This window comes from Geospiza fortis, unplaced genomic scaffold, assembly GCF_000277835.1.
Source record: "Geospiza fortis unplaced genomic scaffold, GeoFor_1.0 scaffold246, whole genome shotgun sequence".
NCBI lineage: Eukaryota > Metazoa > Chordata > Aves > Passeriformes > Thraupidae > Geospiza > Geospiza fortis.
In genome coordinates this window covers 286,269-309,049 of record NW_005054476.1, presented here as the reverse complement: position 1 = coordinate 309,049, position 22,781 = coordinate 286,269, and the positions used below count along the sequence as shown (strand labels likewise).

General features: G+C 42.3%; 1 protein-coding gene across 2 annotated transcripts; it reads right to left on the bottom strand.

Moving 5' to 3' along the window:
- Positions 1-6,769: 6,769 nt before the first annotated feature.
- Positions 6,770-22,781, bottom strand: GCNT4 (glucosaminyl (N-acetyl) transferase 4). 2 transcript variants are annotated; one of them, XM_005428264.2, is made up of 4 exons: positions 22,731-22,781; positions 18,984-19,181; positions 9,748-9,810; positions 6,770-8,305 (listed from the first exon to the last, which is right to left on the bottom strand). In XM_005428264.2, the coding sequence occupies exon 4, from the start codon at positions 8,302-8,304 to the stop codon at positions 6,937-6,939; it is 1,368 nt and encodes a 455-aa protein (XP_005428321.1). In that variant the 5' UTR covers position 8,305; positions 9,748-9,810; positions 18,984-19,181; positions 22,731-22,781; the 3' UTR covers positions 6,770-6,936. The 2 variants fall into 2 exon arrangements, 1 of the variants encoding a protein (XP_005428321.1); XR_004082479.1 differs by lacking the exons at positions 6,770-8,305; positions 18,984-19,181; positions 22,731-22,781 and adding exons at positions 16,609-16,675; positions 17,865-17,974 and having other exon boundaries at positions 9,785-9,810.

The window sequence follows — 22,781 nt, the reverse complement described above, 5'->3', positions numbered from 1 at the left end:
GGAGTACGTGCAATGTCTGAGCGAAGAGAAAAAAAAAAGAACTGTGCGATTCTTCTCTCCCCCCTTTCACTCTCTGCAACAAGTCTTAAAGGTGCAAAACTTATTATTATTCAGCATAAACCAATGAGACGATTTGGGGATAAAAGCATCATATAGTCAACCCAGGACAACATCCCAGCTGAGCAACAGCTTGGAACCAAGAGAGCATTTTAAAGAATATTGTTAGCAATACAAAAGTCAGAAAAGTGACTCCAACTTCTTACAATAACAGCTCCATGTTATCCCTATTCAAGTCACAGCATCACCTGGGGGTTCTGGGGGGGGGGGGGGGGGTGGGTTGTTTTTGTTTTGTTTTGTTTTGATTTTACTCCCTTGGATATATCTTCTTGATACAGCCTTATATATAATGTATATCTATATCATCTGTAACTGTCTTTATCTATATCTGCATCTAAATCTATATATCTCCTGTACCACACAGAATTCTACACAAGAGGAAGAAGCTAAGTTTGGCATAGGAACAAAGGATATTTTTGATAATTTTCCCTTCAAATACAAGTAGAGTAAAATACAGTTAATTTCCCAATGATTCGAGCACATAAATTTACCAGTTCAGACCCAGGTTAGCTGAGCATATGCACATGTCCCATTAATGTCAATTAAACAGAAATCCACCCATGGCACAAGCTGATTGCACTAAGAATCCTTAGAACTGCTTCAGGAGCAGAAAGGAAGTTTTGGACTCCAAAGCAGCTTAGAGTAAATGAGGACTAAGCAATAAAATATAATTGATATGGGTGTCTTACAACCATGAAAACATCTGGGACTGCTGCATTAAAAGGTAAGAAATAACAGTAGGGGGGAAAAAAGCAAGCATAACATTGCTTGGAGAAAGTAAATTGGAACATTCAATTCTGCTATATCTGTAGCAAGAATACTTCTGTTTTCTGCTATCTGAAAGGTCTTGAAATGGATCTCCTAATTATCTATTATCTAGCTAATTATTCCATGCATCAGATAAAAATGCATGTACCACCTGTATTTTCATCCTGCTTCCTATGGTCTCTAGCAATTTAGAGCTGAAATATTTGTGTTTAGTTATTTCCAAGTGTGATTTCCAATTCCTGTCACAGTTATTAATAAATGGTGATTTGAACCTCTACAGTATAAGTTGCAGTTATTCTTATTTTCCAGCTGTTATGCCACAACAATACTAATAGCATAATGGCTATAAATATAGTAGCATAACAGCTGGTATGGTGGTAATAATGCCACCTGCAGCATCTCTGTATACTCTCTCATCTTTTCATTGCCCCAGGCAAAGCTCAGACTTGCCATCCTTTCCATCTCAGAGCACAAATTCAGGCAGAGAAAAGAGGCTCAGCAATAAAAAAGCTGTTGTTGTTTAATCTAAATCACAATGAAGTCTCTAACTGTAGCCCAGGGAAGAGTCTTTTAAGTAAGCCCACATGTGTTAGAAGCAAATGCTTAAGATGTAAATGGGATATCAGTCAATAGTTTTTCAAAATAGCTCATATTAAAAATTTGTTACTACATATAACACAGAAAGTATCATTAAAAACCATTCACCTGCCATGAGCAGAAAAATCAGATGCTCCTTCTTCTGTCCTCTCTGATGCAACCAGCACAGTCCCCTGAGTCTTTCTGTAATCCCCAAGTCAAATTCCAGTAAATTTTAAAGCACCTATTTTTTACAAGACAAGAAACTGATATAGGCTCCAGGAATTTCTTTGCTAAATCATCACTGTTTTTAAAACATACTAACTCAAGTTTCGCTTACCTCAATCAGAGATGGCAGCAGCAACCATGCTATATGTAAGCATTTCTACTTAAATCTCTGCTAAGACACATTAATGGAGGCTCAGTAGCAATAAAACCTACTATCCTTGCCCCCCTCCCTTAAAAAATACCATCTAACTCCTTCCCATCTAGGTTGGATTGACCCTGGCTGGATGTCAGCTGCTCACCAAAGCCATTCTGTCACTCCCCTCCTCTGATGGCCTGGGGAGAAAAAACATAATGAAAGGCTTCTGGGTTGAGATAAGGACAAGGAGAGATTGTTCACCTATTAATTACTGTCATGGATGAAACAGAATCAGCTTGGGGAAAATAAATTTCTTACCAATCAGGACTAGGGAAATGAGAAATTAAAATCAAATCTTTAAAAACCCCACTTTCTCTCACCCCTTCCTCATGGTGCTACATTCTTCAGGGAGCAATCCTTTAGGCACAGCCTGCTCTAGTCTGGTACCCTCATGGGGTCACAAATCCTGCCAGGAAACCTGCTCCAGTGGGAGGTCCTTCCTCCAGGGGGCCACAGGCGGCCAGGACCCGGCTACAGTGTGGAATTCCCATGGGCTTGCAGCCACCTTTGGGCATCCATTTGTTCCAGTGTGGGCTCCTCAATGGGTTGCAGGTGGATCTCTGCTCTGCTTTGGATCTCCCTGGGCTGCAGGGGCACAGCTGCTTCACCAGGGTCTGCTCCACAGGCTGCAGGGGAATCACAGCTCCAGCATGTGGAGCACCTCCTGCCCCTCCCTCTTCACTGATGTGGGACCTACTGAGGTGTCTCTCACAGCCCCAGCCCTCTCTTTGGCTCTAGCTGCTGTTGCTTGGTATGGCTTTTTTCCTTTATTAAATATGTTACCCTAGAGGCGCTATCATCATCAGCCTTGTCCAGCAGGAAGTCCATCTTGGAGCTGACTGGCACATGCTCTGTCAGATATGTTGGGAAGTTCCTGGCATCTTCTCACAGAATCCACCCCCACCCTCCTCCTGCTACCAAAAACCTGCCAGACTTTCCCAATTGAAAAAATGCCTCATACAAAGGTTTGTGGTTTTTGCTTTCTCTGTTTTCTAAAAAAGACTGGTATTATAAAGATGAGTATCCCTTAGCCACAGAAAATGAAAGAGTTATGTAGCTCTGAAGAAACAGGACCAGGATAGACTGTGTAACTGTCAGGTTGAAATACTAGACAGCACTGGGGTACTTCCAGTACAGATTCACTGCATCTCAGTAACAGATCACATTGTTTTGCAGTATCACGTCCGTGACTGGAAATTATCTTCACCAGGAACAGCCCAGGTTCTGTAAAAACATCGAGTTAAAACAGATATTATACCTGAAATAAAACTCAAGGTCACACTGTAAACACACATCAGTGCACCACATGCAGTCCACACTTGCTGCCCAGATACTGGTTTTCTTACGTTTATCCACTCTGATTTAAATGCCACAGTAACGACAATGTAGTCATAGAAATAGTCAACAGGCCAAGTCTGTTTTAATTACAATTACAGATAAGAGTCTAATTCCTAGTCCTTCCTTTCACATCCTTTTATTCCCATGCCCAAGAAAATACGTAGTGAGGCATTTATGTTGGTATATATTATCCTCCGGATTACATGTCTAGCCTAATAAATTCATTAACAAGACAAGTAGTACAAATGTTGGCTCTGCATCTCTTTCACTAAAGCTCATTATTTCCTTTTCTTCCTTACTTAATTTGTGTGTGTTGGAATGCATTCAGCATTTTTGCTGTTTTCAGACACTAATAAAATGGTGGGCTGGACACGTACACCAGTGCTGACAGCCAGGAGCAGTACTATTGCTCTGCTTATGCATCCTTCCTGAATGGGAAAACTAGGTCACCTGATAGTCCAGGTTCTCCAGGTGACAAGCACAGGGCAGGGTGGGTGGAAGAAGGCCAGCATAGTGCTTCTTTAGCAGAACAAATAAAGAAGAAACCAATATGTGCAAATGTATGTGTACTTCACAATTGTAAAATAACTTACAAGGGGAATCTCTCAGAAGTGAGGAAAAGAATGAAGAGGAAAAAAGAAAAAGGAAATCTAAGCTTTACTAAGGAAAATAAAATCAAACCAACAAACATACAAAGAAAACCACCAAAAAGGCCCCCAACAAACCATGTGAGAGTAAGTGCCTATAAGTTTCAGCTGAAATAAAACTTTTTGTTTTGCCATTAACTAGGTTCAGCCACATTCCTCACACAAAGTTTGTGTATCATGCCTTGGGTCCAGCAATGGCAGACCTACCCATGTAAAGAGCAGTGATGATGAGGATGTTACCCATCCCTGTAGTCTAATCACTTAACTGTGATCCAGGCATCAGTATGGCAACACTGCTGAATGCAAAGCCAAAAAACAGAGAGAAAACTATTCAAAAGTTAAGACATTTATATTTTGACTGTTCTTTTCTTTGGAAACAATGGAAAATATTCCTCCTTCCCTAGAGATCTGCAAAAGTCCCAGGAAAACCCAAGAAAACCAGCTCAAATTCAGTGTTAATCCTGTTGTGAGCATGATGCTGGACTAGAGGATATTCCAGCCTCACCAATCCAATGACTGATTTCTGTGAACTGCCTTTCTAGAACCTTGAAAAGCCTTTAAAGCAGCTTTCAGAACAGCAGAAACATCTAGAATTCACTGGAAAATCAGCACTTCATAAAGTTGCAGCTATGTCTGTACACTGCCCACTTCCTCATCTAGCAAACCAGTGGCTGATGCTGCCTCACACTGCGCCACACTCGCCCCCACTTCTCCACCACCTTGGAAGAACGAGGTGCCTTCTTCCAAACTCGTTAAATGACAGGCATCATTCAAGCCAATTCAGTTAAAATAGCACAAAGTTGCATGTTGATCAAAATCACACACTTCAATGAAGTTTAATGGGCTGGTGGATTATTTTTATAAATCTATGGCAGATCAAACAACTACAATTAAACTCAAATGGGTATATGTGTACATACATACATAAAGCCAGTTTAAATAAATACAAAATTTCAAATATATCATCAATTTATATGTACAGAAGGCTGTAGCTTGGGCCTCTGGGATCCTAACATTCTCTTTTATTAACTTTTTAACCACATGAGGACTCTATTTTATACGCAAGCACTACTACATGAATCTGTAACTACTACCAATATTTAATTTTCTACAAAGTATTTATAAATTACATCAAGTAAGGACAGCCTTGGGCAGACAGGGCATGTCACTGAAGTATGCAACTCAGACTTTAAAAATAATCCCCATTTATTTCAGAAACAGTACATTTAAGAAATACTTGACCTGTGCAGCCACAGACTCCATAAATAGTTTTGTGGATAATAAATTATCCACAAAATAAGTTAATACTAAAGAATTAGTATTGTGCAACCAAACCCACAACACCCACAGGTTTCAAAGTGCTTAGTAAGACAATAGAAGATTATGGTTCCCATTTCACAATGGGAACACCTGAAACAGAAAACTCAGGTGGCTTGTCTGAGAACTTACTGAAAACCATTGCCACAAATGTGGAAAAATGCCTGAGAATCCTGACCAGTCTTGAGCCACGAACGACTTCACTGTGACTAAATCTATAAACAAAATCTGAGACTAAAAAGCAGCTTGGTTCTTTCAGCTCAAATAAGGAACAACGATTTTTCATTGATATATGGTCATTACTACAGCAATTTGTAGATAAGTAAGACCAGATACAGATATCCCAAAGTCACTCATGGGGAAAGGTTCCTTAATAAAAGACAGATGGCTAGAAAGAAGCCAGTGGCATGGAGAAAGCTAAACCCTGAGATCCATTGGAACCACCAAAATTGAACTTGTGGCCGGGCAGCACTCCAGGGAAACCCCCAAAATGCCAGTGGCATTTCTGAGTTGCAGAAGTTTCTGCAGAGACCCCTGCAGTTGCAAACACTTCCCTCATGCTGGAGTGTGGGAAGCCCAGCTGCGAGGAGGCTCCTGAGCCATTCCACTGCTGGGAGGCCTGGCAGGGCCATGGCAAGCAGGAGAACTCTTGCTCCACAGCTGAACCAGGGCCAATTCAGGCACCTGTCAGCCTGGGATCATGGTAGTGCACAGCCACAGGACTTGCACAGAAACACACTTAATGCAGGGCCTTCATTTCTGTAATATGGCTATTCTTATGATTCCTGCTCAACTTTGTGTGTTCAAGATTCAACAAAGCACCACACTGCTGAACACCAGCTGGAAATAGCTCTGTGTGTAGGAATACTGTCTCAAGAGGACTGGGATTTCACATATACATATTCCTACAGGCAGAGACAGAAATGAAGATTGACCTCTTTTGGCACGAATACCTCCCCCACGTGGCTGCAGAGACTGCCCTTAGGGCAGGCATGTATCTTGCCTTTGGAGAACACACAACTGTGTGCCCTCAATAGTGCACAACTATCTCAAAAAACTTTCACTGTTTGTGAAACCAACAGTGTTGGCACAGCACCTGACCACATGCTTTGCAGAAGGAAAAGCAACACCCAGGTTAGCTGGGAGAAGAGAACAATGGTACACACAATGCACTATACAGGGATCTTCTTTCCCTTATATCATCCAGTCATATTCACATTGCAAAGATCTATGCAGCTCCCACAGATGAGAAGTGTGGAACTTCAGGTGGGGTCACATGGCTCATTTGGTGGTCCTGTTGATCTCTTGGTTTTTTCTGTGAGATGGGCACTTGCAGTTTTCCTGAGGTAGCAGATACAGAGGTCTTCCCTTTTTTCCTTTAATAAAAGCAAAAGTGAAGGAAAAGAGGACAGGCAGACAGAAGCGCTGAAGTTTCTCATAAAAGATACAAACACACTTGAAGTAAAATACATTTCTGAAATACTCCACTGGGACAGAGAGCGTAAGAGCCTCCAAAAGCAAACTTCACCATCTCAGAATCACCCTGAAGACAATTACAGGTTTAATGTGGCAAAACAGTTATTCAGTGAGAAATTACTTTACAAAAATAACTAGCCAGGCACCTGGCTCTGTAGGGCCCCAGACGTTATACAGAATGGACTTTTTCCTCACTGCCACCCTGCAGCCGGTCAAGGCAGCAGGACTGCAGGTGCTGTGCACACAGCAGGGACAGCAGAGAACATAGCGCTGCTATGTCAAGGCATTTGTAGAACTTAAGTGCAGAAAGTGCTCATCAGAGGACAAATGCACCCACTCCTTCTGTTGTTCTGCCACCTTTTCTGCCAAGCACTTTACCAGGACAGGATCTACTTTGGAGTCAATCTTGTTGGCAAACCAGTGTCCGTAATTCAGAAGCCACCTTAATTCTCCAGCCCCATAGATGCAGACACTGCGAAGGTGGGTACCAGTGCAGGGAGGATACAAATAGTCTTCAAGATAATTCCATTTCACCAGACGAGTTTTGCTTTGTAAGTCTGTTACATCCTGGGATGACCTTGGAACTTCCCCAGGGACGCCGGGGACACGTACAAGTGTGGCCCAGAAATGTTCATCTGGAGAGTATGTGTCCCTTGACCACTCAAAAAAATCTTTTGCAAGCGAGCTTTCAAGGGTATATTGAATAAATTCTCGGCTTAAAACAAAATAGGCACTGCCTACAAATATCTCAATATCATGAGGTGGCGGATTCTTGGAAATGTTGGTTTTTACAGGCATCTGCATGTATTCATAAGGCACTTTCATAAGTTCATAGTGATAAGTAAATCGTTCTCTTTTGCTACTGCTCGGCTTTGAAGTTTCCAGCATGTTTCCTCCACCAAGTTTCTTCAGTTCAGCAACCAACTCGAAATTTGATCTCAAAGGGAAATCTTGGCCACACAAATTGATAACATACTTCCAAGGAACTGGAGAGTCCATCAAATCAGACAAACAATTGAAATCTGCTTGCAGACGTGAAATATGTGCATAGTCCACTGTCTCCAATTTTGATGCAATGAAAATATTTGGGAAGCATTTAGCTAGATTGTTCAAAGCAGATTTGAAATTTTTTGCTGCTTTTTGATCATAATGAATGCAGTAAATATTTTGACGACTGTACAATGAATGTATGAGCCTTTCTACCATTGCTGCATCTTTGTGAACAACCAAAGAATAGGCAATTGGAAAACTCTCCTCCTCTGGAGAAACAGGTTTTAACTGGTATTTCCTAAGTGAACGATACACATGACAGTCACTTGTCATTGCTACAACATCTTCATCAGCTAAATCAACTATTTCTTTTCTTCTTATCTCCAAACTCTTGCCAATTTCATGAGGATCTTGTTCATATATAGATGAACAATTAATTTCATACTGGAACTCATTTCTAGGGTATGAATATCTGTTTCTAACATAAGAAGAAGTGCTCAAGAAGTGCTCAACTAAGTAAATGCCTCTAGAGGGAAAAAAGTGTCTTTCGACATGGAGGAGCTTCAGCAGCGCAATCAGCCACCCAGTAACACACAGAATCAAGATCTTCCTTCGTGAGGGACATTTGTAGGACCACTTGCGTCTCTTCATTCTGCAAGAAAAAAAGACATAGTGTTACTTTAAATCAGAAATCATCTCTGAAATCATCAGAGACCATTCCAACCTCTAAGAAAGATATGTGCACACCAGTCTGTCTATAGCATAAATCCCACTTTATTAGGAAGGCCACTGGTAATCTCTAGTTTCTTCCTAATCATAATTTTAAAATTTCATTCCCCTGAATTCGCTAAGTGAAGGCAATAAACCATATGATTTCCAGTCAAATAAGAGTATGAGAACAAGACTCCCACTGATTTTTACCAAATCTTTTTAAAATTCCTAATGAGCCACAAACTGAAGTACAGCAAACTCGGGATTGGTGAAAACATTACTGTCATCCATGTGAGTAGGAAGGATTGTTTATTTTCCTGAGTAACTACAAGGCATTCAATGGGAGCAGCAAAGGGATGTCTAGTAAGTCTGCAAAGAATGTGTGCTTAATGGTAGATATTAGTATTGTTTTTTTAAAAAGCATGAAAGTTTTAGTATTGAAACGCTGCATTCTCATTATCACAAATGCTGGAACTGGCTCATAAAGATGTCCAAGAGGAAATGAATTTCCTTCCTATCCTGTGCCAACAAGATCTGACAAGCCCAAAGTCTCCTTTCTCACTTCAGATTCCTTCTGGAAAATACTTCTAACTTGCTATGAAGACAGAGGTGGATGAATACATAGCACTTTCATCCACTGGTATGAAGATGCAAAGGAAGTATCCTTCTGAAGGAAAAAGGGGGGCAGCAGTAAGGAATAGTGCATCTGTCCTGCTCTCTGCCATGTGACACAATCTTGGATGTGACCACAAAAATACATGTGGCACCTTTTTATACAGCATGTTATTAAAAAAAATTCCTGTGTAGCGCATTAACAACTGAGTCATTACCAAAATAAAAGCTAAACACAGAGATCCTCTTCCATGTATCTTTGCTTTACTGGCTGAGTGTAATCAGCATTGTTCCCCAAATTAAAATTAGACCAGAACCACATAACAAGTGCAGCAGTAAACTTAGCTCTACTTAGCTTCAACGAAACCTACTTTGTTTTTAAATTGAACAGCTCCCAGTGTTTTCTTTTGAATAGAAGCTTTTCAGAGTGCTTCTAGAGCCAATAAAATGGTGGGGGCAGCAGATGTGGCTTAGATGCCTCAACATCTCAACATATGTACGTAAAATGAAGTACTGAGATGTGCATTTAAATATATTGCAAGACTAACTTGGGCATCTTTAGCATTCCCTTTGATGTCAGGTCTTGCAAGCTGTAGCTACATTCAAATTGCAGCTTGTCAAGGCAGAGCTTTTTCATTTGTCTCTTCTCCCTTGACTTTGCCTTTCCCTGTGCATCTTTGTCCTCAATATTTCTATTCTAGGGCAACAGAAAGAAGGAAATGTTATCTCCTGGGGGTTGCCAGGTACAGACCAGGGTCAGCCAACACATACCTATTTTGTAGAAACCAAAGCTCAGCAACTCTCAGCAGGTTTTAGAAACAGCCTCCAGACATGCTAACAAAGAAAGAGAAAAAGCAGATCTCATAGAATCATTGAATAGTTTGAAGTGGAAGGGACCTTAAAGATAATCTCATTCCATAATCCCTGCCAAGAGCAGGGAACCTTCTCCTAGGCCTTGAATAATTCCAGGGATAGGGAATCCACAGCTTCTCTGGGCAACATGTTGCAGTGCCTCATCATCCTCAAAATGAAGTGAGACCTTCATATCCCTATGAAGCCAAAATTCCCACATTCTCCCACAGCAAGCAGGTGCTTTACTTCATCTCTTCTTCAAATTAATCCCAGCCCAATGTCTAATCTGGGCTTCCCCTTTACTTACTTCCTTTACGTATCTGTGATCCTGGAAAAAATCACTTTTAAAAAATGCTCCTAACCAGAGGTAGGTTTTCAGTCACACGAAAAAAAAAGAGGGGGAAACAGGTAACCTGCCCTGGCCTTTTTCTTTGGAGGGAGCAGACCTGTGTGGTGTGGCCTTTCTGTGAAGCCCACCCCATGCCTCTGCCCAGTGTCCCCCTGGCTACCAAGGACAACACCTACCACCCCTTCCTGAACAGGGATTGCCTAAATCAAGGAGTGAATCTTCTCTTATTCTCTCCTTCAAAAAGGCGAGTCTGGACAAAGAAAAAGGAGGGGAAAAATCCAACACATTCCAAACTTCTCCCTAACCTCTCTATCTGTGTCAGCCCTGGCCAGTTTCTGCGCAGTGCCAAACATTCTGTTGCTATGAAACCAAACAAAGCCATAGAATCTTAGAATGTCCTGAGTTGGAAGGGGCCCACAAGAATCAGTGAACTACAACTCCTGGCCCAGCACAGGATACCCCAAGAGTCACATCATGTGCCAGAGAGCATTGCCCACCTCTGGACCATGGGAGTACTGAACTGTGTCAGGCTGATGCTCTGTGACCTTTCCCTGGGGGGCTTCTTCCAGAGCCCAGCCACCCTCTGGGTGAAGACCCTTTTCCTTAACTTAAACTACCCTGAACAAAACTTCAGACTGCTCCCTCGGGTCTTGCCACTGAGAAGAAATCAGTGCCTGTCCATCTGCTTTCCCTCTCAAGGAAGTTGTAGGTCACTGTGAGACCTCCCCTCAGTCTCCTTTGGGCTTAATAGACCAGGTGACCTCAGCTGCTCCTCATATGGCTTCCTCTCCAGATCCTTCACCATCCTTGTGACCCCTCCTCCTCTCCAATAGTTTTGTATCTCACTTACACTGTGGCACCCAGAGCTGCCCCCAGCACTCGAGCTGAGGCTGCCCCAGAGCAGAGCGCAGCAGGACAATCCCCTCCCTTGCCCAGTTGGCCATGCTGTCCCTGATGCCCCCAGGACACAGGTGGCCCTCCTGGCTGCCAGGGCACTGCTGACCATGTTCAGCTTGCCATCGACCAGGACCCACTGGTCTGCTTCCACAGGGCTGGTCTCCCAGCCTCCCGCATCCCGGTCTGTCCGTACATCCAGGCTTGCCCTGTCCCAGGTGCAGAATCCAGCACCTGTTTTTGTTAAACTTCATATGATTGGTGATTGCCCAGCCCTCTAATTAGTTGAGATGTCTCTACAGGGCCTCTCTGCCTTCAACCAGTTTAGTGTCCCAGTTTATATCTTTGAGTTTATCTTGAGTTCTGTATCCAAGTCATTAATGAAGATGTTGAGGAGCTCTGGCCCTAAAGAGGAGCCCTGTGGAACCCCACAGGTGACAGGTCACCAGCCTGAAGTCACCCCATGCACTGTAACCCTTTGTGTCTGACCCCTCAGCCAGCTGTTCACCCACTGCATGACGTATCCAGAAGGATCCTGTGACAGACAGCATCAGGAGTTTTACTGAAATCAAAAAAGATCACATCATCAACAAGGTGAGTACCTTGTCATAAAAGGGAATTAGTTTGTCAAGCAGGGCCCTCCTCTCATGAAGCCATGCTGGCTTCATGACTGCATTTTCATTCAGGGATTTTTCAATAACTCCCAGAATAATCTTCTCCATAAGTTAACCAGGCACTGGAATTATCAGGGTTATCCCTCTAGCTGTGAAGGAATTCTTCCTCATATCCAACCTGAACTTTCCCTGGTACAGCTTAAGGCCTTTTCTCATCATGTTGCTCGTTGTCTGGGAGAAGAGGCTGACCCCCATCTTGCGACAACCTTCTTTCATGTTGTTGTAGACAGCAGTAAGGTCTCCCCTGGACCTCCTCTTCTCCAGGCTAAAAAACTCCACTCCAGCTCCTCAGTCACTCCTCATATGACTTACTTTCTAGACCCTTCATCACCTTTGTTTCCCTTCTAAATCATTTATCAGTATAAAGGTAAATTCAGCAAAAACTGGGATTTCTTGATGAACAGTGGGAAACTGAGGGATTAAATCTCTTGTGATAGAAGGCCCATCACACACCTCATCAGATTTTGACTCATCTGAAAAACTTTATTTTTTACCACATGCAGACTCAAAGCCCTACTCAGACATGGAGTTGTACCATCCATACACACCCTCCTCTCCAGAGGAGCGCAGAATTAATGAACAAGGCAGATGAAAAGAGCAACCTATTGCTGTCCAAAGCACCTAGCTTGGGTAGCACTGACCAGATGCTAACTCTGGCTATCTTGCCCACAGAAACTTTTTCCTTAGGTGATGCCATAGAATACACATGCAAGGTTCCATCTTTTGTATCAAGATTTTATATTACGATCTTTTATTATGAGCTTGGCATTGACATATGGCTTTGTTCTGTAAAATGTGTTACTTGTCTTTTCTACACGTGAGAAGACTCCTGAGGTACATTTGCTTGTTCCAGCACTTGAGGAGGGCAGGAGTCCCACGTCTTCACGCAGTGTAAGACTTCTATCCAGATCCTCCCTGGGTTACACAGCCCTTTCATGAACCTGGGCTCCCAAGGAAATCCTCTTCTCCTGCCTCTGCACCATCCTATTAATAAACCTCACAGATTTTACCCCCTCCATGTTGGCCAAAAACAAACACATGCATTTGTATCTGATTAACAGATCCATTATCAGTTCATTATGTCCAAAAAAAATCTGCATTTCCCTTATCACTAGCACTTGTAATGCAAAAAAAAAAATTACTAAAGTCGAGGAATTGTCTCTCCCTTCACAACTGCTGCTCACATTCAGAGAAGATGGACGAAGATAAAGCATCCATCCCTCGAGACCAACAACAGTTCAGCCTCACAAAGATCATGACCTCAATGGCAAGGACTACTGTGTCAAACGTTTCTGAATTCATAAAGCCATGCCCACTGCTCAGGATTCAATCCCAAAATGAAAATGGGTGAAGTTGTCAGGAAAGGGAGGAAATCCTCTCCCCAGGTCCTCAGGCGTCACGTGGCAGGACTCTGACTTCAGGAATGTGGTAGCTGGGAAGTGACCCAGCTAAAAGCTTCCAGTCATGAACCCCAGGCACTAATTGCAACTCTTCTGATTGACAGCAAGGCTCTAAGTGTGTCTTCTGTGACAATGAAGTTTAAAAATATTAGGCAAGGGTAAGGTGTGTTGCTAACATCAGATGCAACCAGGCTGGAAAACCCTGAACACGCTGCTCTCTGAACCATGCGAACAACTGAACAATTCTGCATTTCACTGGCACCCCAAAAACACACGCACATTGCCTCAAGTCAATGGCTGCCTTACAAACTCAATAGAAATATTTTCTGTTTCAGTGTTTTCTGTTTGAACTAAACTGAGTTCTAAAAGAAATTCCATTTTGAATAAGCATGAAGTATTACAGAGAGCAACAATCCACCTTTTGGCTTGTTTTACAGATTAGGGTATTTTCATCAAAATTAGGATAAATTAGAACAATGTTTGCTTCTTCATTTGTATCTTTTAATAATTAAAAAAAAAAAATGTTCTTTTCTGTAAAAATTTATAAAAGCATCAGTGGGACTTGTGGCCTCCAAGGCAGACCCTAAGAGGGAGTGATGATCTGCTGATCTGCAAAACTATTCTGCTGTTTCACCTGAGTGCTCTGTAACTTTTTCTGCATTCTGATCTAAATACTCTGGCTAAGGCCACTGTGCACTATCACATCGCAGGTATCATGACTATTGCAAAATTGAAGCTTCTGATTCCTATATCATTTAGTTTTTATTATTAATAATTCCATAACATTGAATATCTAAGATGCTGTGGAAACAATACCAACCAGTGTAGGCAAGGTTTAAATTGGTTTTGAGTGTGCCCAACAGAATTTTCCCTGTATTTACCAAATCAGTGAGAAGTGAGCCTTATTAACTGTGCATTTTCTAAGTGCTATGCAAAGAAATTCTTGTGGGTGTGTTGGGGAACTGCATTTTAAGGTAGCATTGGACACCTCATACCAGTCCAGCATCTTTTCCTGGAGGGAAGCAGACCACACATACAGAAAGGGGAGGGAAGCCTTATCCACCTCCTCATAAACACATAGGGGAAAAAAAAAAGGAACTGCTGTCGTTTTTAATCGGAAGAAGAACACAGCAGTCAGGTAAAACTCTACATTATGAGATGTGGTGGTCGAAATTGGAGAACCACGTGTGAGCACATATATTAATTCACTGGGAATAACATTTTTTACAAAATATACCTCCATTTCTTCAGGGTAAAATCATGTTTAAACTATCACTCCTACTGAGAAACTGTACACCATCATATGTTGTTTCATAGAATTATGGAAATATGGAAATACATGGCTTGCAAGGGGACTTTTAAATGTCATTAGTCCAACTCCCCCACCATGGGTAGGAACACTTCCACTAGACTGCTTGAGGTTGTCACATAACATCTAGTCATACTTAATGTTAGGAAGCAGAACTTAATGTCGTGAATCTACCTAGACTACTTCTAGATTTGGCCTTGAAAAAAAATCAGCAGACAACTTGTTCTGCATCCTAGTTGCTCTACTATGCATGTGAGCATAGCAGAGCATTGCTCTACTACGCACCTTTCCCAAACTAAGCATCTGATGCACTCTGCAGCTGGTGGAAAGATACCAGGAACTGCAAAGGATCAACAATTCATCCCAAAACATGAACTGTGAGATGGGCTGGACAAAGCATCCCTGGAACAACAAACAGCAGCAAGGAAAAAGCCCAGCTTTTGCACCCTAACTGCCAGCTCTGCCAACCCTGCTTGCAACGGCACAGCCTTGTTGCACCTCTAATGTGAGAAATTCCAGGGGTAGCAGTATCACACATAACCCTGATCCTCTCCCAGGAACACCCCAGCAGCTCCTCCATCCCAGAATGGTACTCAGATGCAACACAGAAAAGCCAGGAAGCTGCTCTGGCCAGCACAAGTCTGAGTTACCTCAGAGAACCAAGATCCTGCTCTGGCTGACCTCCAATGGTTAACATACACCAGCTTCTTTGAGAACACCCCTCTGTAAATGTTTAAAGAGGTATTTGAGAGTTCAGAGGAATGGACAGGTTCCCTTCATCAGCACAAAGAAACTGGCAGGCTTTGGGCTCACACTGTCTCTGAAGATGAGTTTTTTCTTTAGAAAGACTTTAATAATATTATAGAGACCTGGTTTCTGTGAGAGACCAGGGCATTACTGCAGTTCCTCACACTATTATTTTTGCTTTTTCCACAACTTCAATGTACCCAGACTCCCAGTCTGTGCAACTTTGTGAGGCCAACGTCATTCTTGCAGAGAAGTCTATATCTCCCTTCACCCTGAGCAGGAACAAATTACCAGCTCTCATACTCCTCTTGCTCAGCATGACAAGTCTCACCTGCTGTCCACACAGTGCAGAGGTGTTCCCAGTTTGTCTAGTTGTATTCAGAGCACATTGAATTAACAGCTTCTGAACTACCTTGTTTGAGAAAATACAGAATTTTTCAACTCCCCAGCATTCCATTCCCTTTCCTTGTTGTCTTTTCTGATATAGACTGTGCTGCATTACACTCAAGTGCTTCAGTGATTAAAAGTAGAAGCTTCCAGGTGAATCTACAATGCCCACAAGCTCCCTGGATGTCCCCTGCAGGTTGGAGCCATTATGAATCATCCAGGTCCATGACAGAAAGCACAGAGCCTGGTGGAGCTAAGATAGCAGAGGTACCTCCAGGTAGAAGGATAAAACTCCTGCTTTGAAGGTTGGGTTTTGTTCAGGAAAAAAGAACGGATCTCTACGCAAAGAGAGCTGAAGCAACTGGCTTAGCAGCAGGCATGCAGGCAGGACTACCTGAGGAAGTCTGTAACCTGTCTGCCTGCAATAACCAATGCATCACAACTTTCCTGAGGAAAACAAGGTATGTATCAATGTCCACTGGCCCCCCCAGCTCTGTCCTTGCCAGTCCTTCTTGAAGGACCTGCTCAGTAGGCAAGCAAAAATCCAGTCTCAACTCCCAGCTACATTGAGCTACAGAAAACAAAAGCCAGGATCTCTCCTAATGCACAGCATTATCACGTTTATAATACTTATTTTCTAATTAAGCAATACTGATCAAAGCGGTCTGTAACTTTCTACAGATGCCATAAACTACTTTTGGTGCCGTGCAAGACAGCCAGCTGGTGGGAACAACCTCTTCCCACATCTGCTTGGGACTGGTTTACGCAGAGCATAGACTGACAAGACATGTTGACTGTTACTAGAATAGGGATTCTTGGAAACCTCAGGCTGCAAGCAGGAAGTGCTCTCTCCTCAGTGGATCTGAAATACATGGTGCTTACTATGAAAGCGTTGTGGGGCAGCCTGCTTCTGTGCTTGCCACAGAGCAAGAGTGAAGTGAAAAGGTCAAGTTTGAGTGCAAGTCTGTGGAAGGAGATGAAAGAGGGAGAACAGTTGTAGGGGAATACAAGTGCTTTTACCCCAGCAATCGATTCTTTCTTGCGTGAAGAAACCCTTCTGCATATGAATCAAATTCCTTGCTGTCACCTAGGTTAAAAAAAGAAAAAGGGAATGTGTGCTGAGAAGAGCAGGAGCAGCAGAATAGAGGTTGGGAAATTACAAAAAAGGAGAATGGAGAGAGGGATTGAAAAGAGTAAGTACTTTCATGTAGGTAGCATTAACAACAACAAAAATCAGAATAGCAGAACAAGAGATTTCTTTAACCTGTTACACTCCCATCACTCAAAGACATCTGAAGCAAAAGCAGTGTGTACACCTTTCCTTGGAAACCAGGTCACAGGGTATTTCAGCAGCCAACACCATAAAGCAGGAACTTAAAGAGGGAACAATTCCCTCTCCTCAAAGTAAAAACACTTCAGGAAAATTCCCCCTGAGAAATATCTCTGTTTGTTTAAAACACACCTGCTCACACAGCAATGCAAACTTGGTGGTTTGCATGACGAACCCTATGCAAAAATTTAGTTAGCTCCTCCTGGTTTTCCCTGCGGTCTATAAAAATCAAGTCTGAGGGGATAGGTCTATGGGAAAGACAGAGGGGAGGATGTTCCTGGGAAACTAGGGAAAAGGAAAAGTAATCGTGTGCTTTCCTAAGCTATTTATTTTAATTTTTTGTAAACTATCTGTCTGAATTAAACTTTTATCACTACTTAACTATTCAATGCTGCTAACTGGAAAAGTTAATTTATTAATGTGCTATTTTTTTTACTGCTGTTAGCTGGTAATTTCCATTACAAAATTATCTATTGATAGGGACCATGGGATTTCTGTGGGAGTACATTTTATTGTCATTAAATCTCAATCAGTTGATTCTATCAAGTTTGTCTGAGTTTCCACCCACTTGCTCTGCACTGGAGCCTCAGCCTGCACCCCTCCAACACAGTTACACTTAGCACCAGCCTCATTCTGCACATCTCACTCCCTTGTTTTGGCTTGCCTGCCTGAGTAAGTTAGATTACTTACTTTTCACTTACATTTTCTCTGAATGACAGACAACTAAAGAGCTAAGTAACTTCAATTACTTAAAACACCTAATTGCAAGATGTGAAAAAATATGTAATTACTTTTAGAAGTAATTAGATTATAAACCTTCCAATTTTAAGACCATGAAGACTTAAAACAGCAGAGTATCCCCATGAAAAACAGTAAGAAACGACTACAGTTTAGCACAGTGTGGTTTTTGCTTCTGGAAGCAGAAAGACATGTTCTTGCCACATACCTGGGAAACACAGCAAAGATCTGTCAGTTATGGATATCACACACAACTTTGTCCCAGAGGATTGTCTCACACAGGATCTGTATTTCCCAGCAGAACTTCCTGTGCAGGCAGTAAGTTGCTTTGCTTGTCTGTTTGCCACTCAGCTCCAGCTCTCTGTATGCTCTTTAGAAAAGGCTGGATTCTCCTTTCCGGCTGCTTCCAGTGGCAATCCTCACAGTTTCAGTAAAATATCTTACATCAATTTCAGCATGTTCATGTCCCAGAGATATGTCAAGGTAAGGAAAGTCAATGTCTCAGCTCTTTGGCTGGGAAAAGAGGCAAGCAACTTCTGCAGGGTCATAAAAGCAGCACAAGAGAGAACATAATTCTTCTGCAACCCCGACTAATCTGAACTGCTTTACAGAAACTTTTCACAAAAGCTCTTTTACTGGAGGCCTGAAAAGTCTCTCAGCAAATCCCTCAGCATCCCATACTACTGTGTGATGCCAGTCAGAGGATTCGCAGTCCTTTTAAAGCAAGAAAGTGTTCAGAAGGCACAGAGATAGTCAGTCATCAAAATTCCCAAGCCTGATGCTTATACATTGAGAATTTCAATTCTCTGACTTTGTGACATGGGGGTATCCATGCTTGCCAAGCACATCGTATACTATAAAGGCAGGAGTCAAGAAAACAAATAAACAAAATACCACTAACAAATACATACTCCAACAAATAGAGTTTAGTCCCTTCTAATTTGTGGCAATCTAGAGTTTAACAGCTTTTTTCCACCTCATATGGGAGTTTAAAGCAATAGTACTATAGTGGAGAGAGGGTTAACCTTTAAACTATAGAATAACAAAAATTAAGCCCAAAGGGACAGAATTTGTGTTCATTGGCAAGGAGAAGCACTGTAAAAGAGGGTGGAAATTTCCTGTTAGACAGGGAAACAGGAGAAACTGCATGGCACTGCAGAAAAGCTCCCATTAACAGCTCAAAATATTTCTCCATTTCCTTCACCCCACCACCAAGCTGCCTGCAGACTCTTCTCTGCCAAGCCCCACTGTAAATCACCCTCTTTAAGTCATTTCACCCGGCAAAGTCACAGCTTGTCACATCAGTAAGATAGAGCTGCAGACCTACCTCCTAGCCTTTGCTGCGGTCTCTTCCCCTCTTTAGGATGCTCTGTCCCAGGAGATCAATATGGGTACAGCCAGCTCAATGGGCAAACCAAGTCCTAGCATCTGCTCCATCCTGTCACTGCCCGCAGCCTCCACCAGTATCAGTGCTTCACGTGCGTATGAAGTCGGACACATAGAAGTAGTAGGGATGACATTATTTCTTGCACAAATTAAAAAAGAAAATTGTAAAATGTTAGCTGAAAAATGGTGAACACGGAGACTTGGTATGTTAAGTCCCAGGGGTGGCTATGGCTGAAGCTCTGAACTAATAAGCCTCTACTTTTTAGCTGGTTAGTTGGGAAGGTTTTATTGTTATTAGGCTGTGGAAGGCATTATCTGTAAAAGAAGCATTTATTCTTGTTTACTGACATAGCATTTCTAAGCACCAAGAAGGCAGGGAGAAAGGAACACCATAAAAAGAACAGATCACATCAAAGCAGCCTAATTTCCTTCTCTAGCAGAGTAAAGAGGACTTGGGGAGAGGCAGAAAAGCACTGGGACACAAGGAGTCTGTCAAAAGCCTCACCAAGTCTGAGATGCATGTAATACTTCAGGTACCAAGACTCCAGGTGTCAGAGGCCTTGCTCCCTCCACAAATAAGATAGCTCTGACACTAAGCTAAGGCCAGAAGTTTGGGCTACCGTTATGAGATGCACAGTCCTCATGACACCTCCTGAAATTCTCTTTAGATATGATGGCTTGCATTGCAAGTTCAACTATACATAAGTATTTCGTATGGTATACAAAGTCTCCATGGCAAGAAATAAATTTCTGGGCTATTATACCTAACTTTTCTCTGTGTGATGCTTACAAAGAAATTTGAGAAACTAAACACTGTACTATTTGTGTATACCACAAACAACTATCATGGTATTTTCCCTCGAGGAAAGCACTGCAGCAGTATTCCTAAGGCATATGTAGCATTGTCCTCCTCTCCATACACATTTTGACCAAAATACACACACCAGCCTCCTCTTCATCACCAGTCTGCCAGATGATACAGAATTATAAACTGCACTTTTGTGACAAGTGTCACAAGCCTGAGTGTCATAAGCCCCAACAGGGCTCTGGTGTCACAGAATCAAGGGCTCCTGCAGTCCTGCCTTAGCGCATTGTCCCCAGTATTGCAAAATTATACGGAAATAACAGTATCCAGATTCCTTAATAGGGAATATTAATACTTAATGTTGGCACTCTCTGTTTGTATAAGATGCAATGTGGCAAGACAGTAGCTGGGTCAACTTTACCTCTTTTCTGTAAGATGGGAGGGTACCGTGGTCAATTATATAATGTGTTATAAATTGATTTTAAAAAAATTAAGAAAATGGGATATTTTTTGTGAGACAAAAGCTCCCAGCACATGCAAAACTGAAAGAGGTCTGCAGACAGCTATGCACCTTTTGAGTAAGATTTAGGATGCTGACTTGTCCCTGCCTGGAAATCAAGCATGAAGAAAGACTTCTCCCAGCAAACAACAATGCACCACAAAAACACACACAGGTCAACTTCACTCCACAGTCAATTTGAAAGGAAAAGGTCTTTGACTGGCACAAGGGAATCCTGCACAGAGCATGGGCTAGCTACTTGACCCACCAGACAAGCCATGCAGCAGTTGGATAATACAACAGGGCCTGTTGCAGGAGGATGGGTGGATCTCTGACAGGCTGGTATTTACCCCACCACCTGCCTTTATCTGGGTTGGGGCAATTAAAGACCTCCTCTTTCTTCACAGCTGTCTCTGTTGTACTAAAAGCAGAGTGATCTCTGCCTCGTGGTTGGTCACACTGCAAACCCTGGCAAAGCCTTCCTCGAGTGTTTCAGGGAGAGCCTGATGAGGCTTGACTTGTTGACAATTACGCAAAATGTACTCCCTTGCTGGATTCAGCACCCCGCTGTTTATGTTGCAGAACTGAGCTTTTTATGACTCATCTGGTACATTTCTTAGTTCCTTTATCAATATTTCTTGGAAGACCTCAAAAGCTGGAGTCACCATATGACTCCTGATGATTCTGTAGCTGTAACTGCCAGGTAAATGCTTTAAGCTTAATTCCTCTGAACTTACCTGGACTACTCATTTCAGATACAGTCTCCTGCCTCTCAGCAAGGCATTTATAGGATGGTCACAGCCAGCCTGTTGACTGACTAAAATAATTTGCACATATTAGCCCATAAAATAGCATAGGTTTAACATAGTATAGGTTAAGAACCACAAAATTACAGAACCTGCTACACATGCAGTTTTCAGTGTGCGGATCCCTTTCTTGGGGGTCTGAATACCTGGTGTAATAACACACAGAAGTGCCAACCCAAGCAACTGAAACCTGAATGTACTCCTTATCACCATTACTGCTTTTCAGAAAGTTATAATCCTTAGGAATTACTAATTTATACTACACATATGTCAAAATGCATTAGCCAGGTTTGTTGGTAATCTTTAAATGCCTTACAGCTGGGCAGCATACAGAAAAATACATGGGAACTGGGCCAAAAACCAACACTATCAGATGTACAAAACCAAAAACCACAGTTGTACAAATGTTGTAGCTTTTCACTTCCCTTTCTGTGATCATCTCAGAAAAGCTATGTGCATGAAAGAACAACCACATCATATCCATGGAGCCCATCCAGCCCAAGATGTTGTCTCATAGTAGTCAAGAGCTGATGCTTGGAAACGGGAGAAAGAATGAATACTCTTTAACATCTTCTCCACATGTCCTTTCCAGATCCATTTCCTTACAGCTTAGAAGTTTTCAAAGACCGATTACAAATGTCTGTTTCTTATGAAATTTTGAATTCTTTCATCCAGTCATTTTTGGACCTACATAAGCTTTCTGACTCGCAGACACTAGGGAGTGTGGGAGTGGGAGGGTAACACACTACAGCTCACTTGAGCACAATGTAAAAACCCACTGTCTTGTACTTGTTTTCAATCTTCTGCCTCCCAGTGTCACTTGACTGTTGTAATGCTCTGGCTGAAAGAAGCAAGCAGCTCTTTCCTGTTAATCACCTCCACATCAGTAACAAGTTTATCTACCATCTCTACCCCTCAGCTGTTTCTCTCACAAATAAGCAAATGCAAAAGGATTACTACTAAAGAAATTCATTTATGCAAAAAGGCTACTATTAAGGAAACATGCCTATCTTGAAATGAAACAGGTTGTTTTATGGATTACATATTTGGAATGAGTCAGAGGATGCTCAGTGGAGCAGATCCTTAGGTGGGACACAGTGCAAGTCCCCCGTAAGATCTTCTTTTTCTAAGCCTTATTCTAGCATTAGTAAATCTGTTCACCCAATAATAAGGGACAACCTGCTACTGTCTCTCTTCGAGAAAAAAAAGTTCTGCCAGGTTCTTGCTATTGGTACTTTCTGTTTCTTCACAAGGAAAAAGAACCTCTTTCCATATTAAAGAAACAACCAAGGGCACTTGGCAAATTTGAACACAGCTACATGAACATTCTGAACAATTTACTGGGAAACGAAAAAATGCCAACATCACAGGAACGCCGATTCCCCTTACCAAACCTTACTTTAAGTTGGTGTAACTGTTGATTATGGAGAGCAGGTTACAAGGCTACGACATCTGGGTACACCGCTTACCAGCCGGGCAGCGGGCAGGTGGGTGCCCCGGTTCCGGACACCTGCACCCTGTTACTGAGACGTAAAATCCCCCCGTAACTAACTTTTAAGACAAACAGCACCTTCTTACCGGAGCGCTCACGCAGTACCGGAACCGACCCTCCTACTGCTGCTCGGGCCG